We start from the raw sequence: 6,481 nt of genomic DNA on the forward strand, positions 1-6,481 counted from the left end.
CATATTCAATTCTTAGCAATTTATAGGCATGTTAATTCACAAGAAATCTTATTATAATTATTTAAAATATATAAAAGATAACAAACAAATCCTAATCATGGTTCTAAAATATAAAGGAACATAAGAACTAGTTTTATAGGAAAGATGATGTTGATGATGCTGGATGTGTAAGAATCGTCAAGTTGTTACCGTATATGCTTGTTCTACGAGTCTCAAGAGACGATGGAACAATTGAATCAAGGATCGATTGAGAATTCAATGCTGCTAAAGATTTCAAGAAAACTATTATCATTTTGAAATTGTATAATTCTTTCTAAGTGACTTCAAAAGAAAACTTTTTGTGCTTTTTAGAACATAGGTCTTTTTTAGGTGGCTAGTGATTTCTAATTGATTGTTATCCCCTTTCCAGACCTAGGAGTTAATCATGTATATATAGAGCTAAGGTTTGAAAAAGAACGACCTATCTTAGGTTTTTAAAGATTTTTTATTTAATATTATTGATAATATCTATAAAAAATCTTTAAAATTCGATACTTATCATAAAAAGAACTTCTAGAAACTCATTTTAGATGTTTAATAGTCAAAATATACATAAAGTGATGTTAGATTATGAAAAAGTTGCAACCAACATTATGTGGAGTCGATTCGGCTCTATACAAAGTAGATTAGCTCTTAAGGCAAGAAAGTTTAACAAATTTTACAATTAAGTCCCCGTATCTTGTAAAAACTGCCGTTTCACTTATCAAACTTAATTCTTTCAAAAAATTAAGTCCAAATTGATTCTAGAAAAATAATTTTAAATCCAATTATTTCCATCCTTTACTCAGATTCGCTCTTCCTCAATCTCTGAGACTCAAGAAAGGCAGTAACTTTAGTCATCAATCTTTTTGTAATTCTTTTGAGATCTAGATCCTGAAAATGGATGTTGACAGGTGTCCGAGTTTGTCAAAATTTATAAACATGCATGCATTTAAATAAATTGAGAAAAATCATAATACTAAGGATACGACAAAAATGATATCTTGATGAGTTATAGAAGCCACACCTCGTAAGCTCGAAAAGGATTTCTGATTTGATATGGGGACCACACCCGCTTAAGACTTAGCCTATCTGAATTTGGAAACTGTGCCCGTCAATTTGGAGACTATTCTTGCTGATTTGGGTACCACGCTCTTTGAAATAGGGACCACGCCCGCTTACTTGGGAACCATACCCGCTAAATGTGGGAACTCGCCCAATGATTTGATACTTATGGAGACTTTCCTCTTGCTATTTTCCACTTCGGAATGTAATTATACTATAATTGTCGTCTCGGGTCAATTTGGTAATTTTCTTCTTCCAAGTGCTTTTGATTAGAAATTCCTACCTTGAGGTGCGATCTAACTCAATTGATGTCTTCTAGGAGTTAATATCGGTAGTTGGCCCACTCAGGGACTAAAATGTATTCTTTGATAGGTTAGGGACCAAACTCATAATTTTCTAATAATTTTTGCGTCGAGATGCAAATTATTAGCCTTCCATGTGCTTCCTGGGAGCCTATGTTTGGATTCTAGCCTATTTAGGGACTAAAATATATTTTTGATGGTTAGGGGCCTCAATGACACTTTTACCCTTTTTAAGGTTTATATATATATATATATCCTCACATCCATTCACGAATCACTTTATCTCATTTTTTCCTTTTGCTTTCTCTCAAGCCTTCTTTTGCTTTTTCTTCGATTTCTTAGCCGATTTTTAGTCAAATTTTATGAAATCAATCTTAAAATAGAGGCCTCCTCCTCCTGATTCTCCGGGCGTGCTCCAATTGCACCCAAATGGGAGTTCTCACCACTGATTTTTTGCCAAAATAACTTAGGGCTTGTAAAAGAAGAGGAGACCTCTATTGGCAAAATTAAACACTCATCGAGCTTTTTCGGCTGTCGGAGAGGTATTTTTCTAGCTTTAAACTTTATCTTATCACTTACATACTAGATACACGCATTATTTGCTCAAAATGTGTGAAAAATTATGAAAAAGATCGAAACAGTTTGTGTGCCCTAACCCACAGAGCCGATTAGCTCTGTGTAGAGCTAATTCGGTTGTGCGCACAGTCGATCGGCTCTGCAAAGTTTGAATTGATTGTGCACGGTCCGAGGTCAGGTTTTTAGAGTATTTTAACATATAATTTCAATAATTAAATGCTTTACTTACTTGTTTAAAATCTTTTTATGCGTAAATTATATTTAAGACATGTTTGTCTAGGTTTTTTAGAGTAATATTGTATCAATCCGGTTCGCCAGAAACTTTTACAAAGCTGTGAGTAGTTTGATGAGCTCCCTAGTTCTGTCCATACTAGGATTAGTGACACTGGCTTTTGTCCATTTGTGGCTATATTTTTGTCGGTCACTGGAAGGACAAATCACACCTCCATATACGTGCCTACCTAATTTTTTAATAGATTGTTGCCTACTATAACTGTTAGCCTAGTTAAAAATTTATTTTTTTTAGTATTCAAAATTAGTCTAATTATCAATGGTATTTTTACAAATAATAAAATATTATTTCAAGAATTTTAATAAACTGTTAAAATCTTAATTAATCTATAAAAAATTTTACATCTCTTTTGCACAGTCCTGAATAAAAAACTTTCACTATGGAATGCATACATATAGATTCAAATGGTGATGAGTGACACATTTACTGTTAGGTTAGTTCTTCGGGACACATGCAGGCGGCTACTTAAGGAAAAAACCATCCCCAAGATGGCCACATTGTTCTGATATTAACTGTATCTTTTCTCTCTCTATCTCCCTTTCCAACGGAGAAGGACCTTTGTCACGACAATTAATAAAAGCATTTATACAGATCACCTCAACCATCTAATTGCACATTGAAGAACTATACCTTTAATTTTCTTTCTGAAACTTATGGCAGCTTTCTAATAAAATAAGCACTTGTATATATCTCAGTATTAGTGCTATAAAGTCCTCTCACCTTCTTTCCTTCTGTCCTTAAGAGTGGTGTGCTTTCCTGCTATATTAATGCCAGCATTTATATTAGCTTTCTTCGTTTGTACATTCAGTGATATTAGCTATCTGTCTTCTTTCAGGTATGTTCTTAGTTAATAATATATTACCTTGTTCAGTATATACTTCTTGCTGCCTTCCTTTCTTTCTTTCTTTCTTTCTTTCTCCCAACCTTTTTTAGAGTGTCTGATCATACACAATGTACAGGAGACCTAATTTCAGAGTTGTGCAGAATACATATATTCATAAGCTCGTGATGAGGAGTCCGTTGCTGAGGAGTTTTGATAAAAGGGTAGTTTGCATATTCTCTGTAGTGGGTACGATCATTGGTTCTTTGCTTGCTAGTTTCTGTGGTATTATTCTCTTTTATCTTTTCCCTATCTCTCTTTCATATACATTACATAAAATATGAATCTAATTAACATCATGAAGAATGCATTGGGTTCTACATATTTAAACTATAAGTTTCACATTATTAAGTATTATATGCCAATGTTATGAGATTCATTCCCGCTGTTATAATTTTTATTATTATTCATTTTAAAGAAATAGATATGATGAAAACAGAAAAATAACTCTTCTTATATAATTATTTTTTTTAAAATTATATTTAAAAAAAAAAATTATATTTTCGAAACTGCAGTGGCTGATTTATTTCAGGCGGAAGCTACAGCTATTAGTGAATCCGGCATTCAAAGCATAGTCATTTCCAAGGACATTAGAAACACTGCCTCTTGTAGGAGTAGGAAGCTATTGCAGTACAATGGTAAACGACTCTCCTTATATAATTATTGATACAAATTACTCATTTCGTCTAAAAAAGATGGTCATTTTTCTTTTTTGGTCCATTTCAAATAGATTATCTGAAAAAATATATACTTTAATCCGTGTGAACATGAACTATCTTTTTAGAACGAAAAGCGTAAGACTTTATTGATGTCATTAAGGTTTGATGGTTGAAACTTAAGTTTGGTTTCTTGATCGATGTTTGTTTTAAAGAGCCTTATACTTTTTGTCAGGATCTAATGGATCAATCCCAGATTAAATGTCCAAAATCAACCTCTCCCATTTTGTTCAACCAGCTAATTTGAATCTTGCTATTATGACAACTCCAAATTGTATATTCCAAAATAAATCAAGTTATTCACTTAATCATTCTAGCAACGCTTTTCAAAAGTGCCACTAATTACTGTGAGGATAGACCCTTTTCTTTGTATTGATACATGTGCCATAGAAAATTGGAGTGAACACCTTTGTCTTGGAACAGATAATGGAGACGGAAATCGCATAGGAACATCATGCTCGAAAGATGACATAGTGATATACCAAGGCTCAATAACCCCACTTCCAGATGGAGTTCCATCCTACACAGTTCAGGTACTGAATATCTGTGACTGCAGTATATCCAATATTCATGTCAGCTGTGGTTGGTTCAGCTCTGTTCGGCTGATAAATCCAAGAATTTTCCGGCGAATTTTCTTCGATGACTGCCTAGTCAATGACGGAGAGGCTCTTGGCCCTGGTGAAGCAATTTCGTTCCAGTATGCTAATAGTTTTCGCTATCCATTATCGGTTATATCTGTTTCTTGTTGCTGAAGCAAGTTTGTATGCAGAATGTGCTATTTTGTATATGTTATCGTGTATTAGTTGACCACGTTGTCGGAATGATATAAGCACACAAGTTACTGAAATGAAATATGCTTTGTAAAGGATCATTTTCTTCTGCTATATTTTAGTTTCTGAACTTTGGGTGTTATACTGTTTGCTAGCAACAGGCATGGACAATATTTCAGGATAAGAGCTACTATTGCTTGGCAATACATTGGCCAGCTCTTTGAGGAACTGGATATACAATCATGTATACAATTTCCATCCCCTGATTTCAATTTTCATAACATCACCACTCATTAAATAATAGGCATGCAATTGCAATCCACATACCAGAAGAACTTATGATGTTAATTGAATAGAACAGGGGATAAGGCATTCGACTTTGTTGGGTTAAAATTTAATGGCTAAGTTACTGCTTGACAGGATAAGTTTGAATGACCAAAGAGATGAAGAAATCTAATGTAGCACAGAACCTGCATATGCCCAATTGCTCATATATTAATGGGGACAAAATCATTTAACTCACCAAACAAATAAAGGAAAAAGGAAAATGAAGTGTCAATCTAATACCCATAATCATAGCTAAAATCAGTGATACCAAACATGGCGGAGAGAACCTGAGAAACAATATAGAAACTACCTCCAAAAATAACAATAACGAGGACAGCAGAAATGGGGTTCTTGAGCAATTCCACTATAGGCTGTAAGATAGTATAAAGGGCACCTGTACTTACAGTAAGTGCATAAAGTGCATATCTCCTAACATTGTCCCAAAACTCTTCCATCAGTGGACCTTCAGGTCCTAAAGCCAATGCTTTGTGCTCATCCATTCCCATCAAAAACAACACAACTCCTACAGATGCTGCTCCCACTACAACAGACCTTAAACACCCATTTGGAGAAACATTAGATCGTTTCTCTCTCAAGTGTTTTTGGCAAATGGGCTTGAAATATAACGATTTTTGAGAACATTTTTCAGGGACAGTTTGGTTTGAAGATGGGCATTTAAGATGGGATTTGGTTTTGAAGGGTACAAGAAATGGAGAATTTGAAGTTGGGTTGGTGAGATTGGTGCATCTTCCTAGGAAGTGAAATTGGGATCTAAGCGTGAAGGTCTTCATTTTCTTTCTTCACTATCTCATCCTCTTCTTTGCTCTCCTTGCTGCTACAGAAGTGGCCGTTTATGTAGTTGCTTCTATCTGACTGCTGAGCTGATAATATGTGGCTGCTATTCTGCGTTCCTATCTTATCTCTACCTTCAAATCAAATCATAATTTATTTTTTATTATTTTCTTTTTTTAATCGAATTGTATTTTCTTTCCAAAAAAAATGAATTGTACTTTAAATAATTAATATCTAAATTCATATACTAATTTATCAAAATTAAAAAGTCGTGATATTGTCTTACAATTAAGCAAAACTACAAGCTTGAATGTGAGGGAATAACATTACTCTTTCCATTCTTTTTCTCTTCTTCACTTTGTTTTAAAATTCAATAACATGCCTGTACATTGAGCAGTTAAGCTAACTCTGGCCAGCACACCAGTAAAATTGTCTTGAATTTTTTGAAGAAGTATTAAATGGTAGAAATTAAATGCATAGCATATCAAATTTAAAAGACTATATTTCTGTTATCAATCCTATTTTTATGGTACCTTTAATAAAAAGATATATTATATGCATATTTTTTACTCAATAAATCAACAGTTTTCACTATTGAGAATAGAAATGAAATTTATTTTTTAAATCCACGAATTATGGTTATTGAACGGAATATGAGTCCAACAAAAATTAAACTTTAATCCATGTTCAAGCCAAACAATGAAATCTTTCAAATCCATACATTTCACACTCCAAGAATTTTT

At 33.5% G+C, this 6,481-nt stretch overlaps 2 protein-coding genes across 3 annotated transcripts; one reads left to right on the forward strand and one right to left on the reverse strand.

Moving 5' to 3' along the window:
* The first annotated feature begins 3,223 nt into the window (after positions 1–3,223).
* On the forward strand, positions 3,224–4,775 carry LOC8264352 (TPD1 protein homolog 1). Of its 2 annotated transcripts, none has more exons than XM_048379867.1 (3): positions 3,224–3,358; positions 3,649–3,771; positions 4,273–4,775. In XM_048379867.1, exons 1-3 carry the CDS (start codon positions 3,262–3,264, stop codon positions 4,599–4,601), a joined length of 549 nt encoding a protein of 182 aa, XP_048235824.1. In that variant the 5' UTR covers positions 3,224–3,261; the 3' UTR covers positions 4,602–4,775. The 2 variants fall into 2 exon arrangements, with proteins under 2 accessions (XP_048235824.1, XP_015584169.3); XM_015728683.3 differs by having other exon boundaries at positions 3,224–3,322.
* A 321-nt stretch (positions 4,776–5,096) lies between these two features.
* Positions 5,097–5,832, reverse strand: LOC8280775. Its single transcript, XM_002522849.4, has one exon. It carries the CDS (start codon positions 5,735–5,737, stop codon positions 5,180–5,182), a length of 558 nt encoding a protein of 185 aa, XP_002522895.1. The 5' UTR covers positions 5,738–5,832; the 3' UTR covers positions 5,097–5,179.
* Between the last annotated feature and the right edge of the window lie 649 nt (positions 5,833–6,481).

The sequence above is a fragment of the Ricinus communis genome, chromosome 10 (genome assembly GCF_019578655.1).
Source record: "Ricinus communis isolate WT05 ecotype wild-type chromosome 10, ASM1957865v1, whole genome shotgun sequence".
NCBI classification, from domain to species: domain Eukaryota; kingdom Viridiplantae; phylum Streptophyta; class Magnoliopsida; order Malpighiales; family Euphorbiaceae; genus Ricinus; species Ricinus communis.

What these genes read in the sequence shown, in the direction of transcription:
- LOC8280775 (XM_002522849.4), bottom strand. Translation starts at nt 5,737, where the DNA reads ATGAAGACCTTCACGCTTAGATCCCAATTTCACTTCCTAGGAAGATGC.
- LOC8264352 (XM_048379867.1), top strand. Translation starts at nt 3,262, where the DNA reads ATGAGGAGTCCGTTGCTGAGGAGTTTTGATAAAAGGGTAGTTTGCATA. An exon ending in TTTGCTTGCTAGTTTCTGTG is followed by an intron (nt 3,359 to 3,648) that starts GTATTATTCTCT and finishes TCGAAACTGCAG; the next exon opens with TGGCTGATTTATTTCAGGCG. An exon ending in GAAGCTATTGCAGTACAATG is followed by an intron (nt 3,772 to 4,272) that starts GTAAACGACTCT and finishes GTCTTGGAACAG; the next exon opens with ATAATGGAGACGGAAATCGC.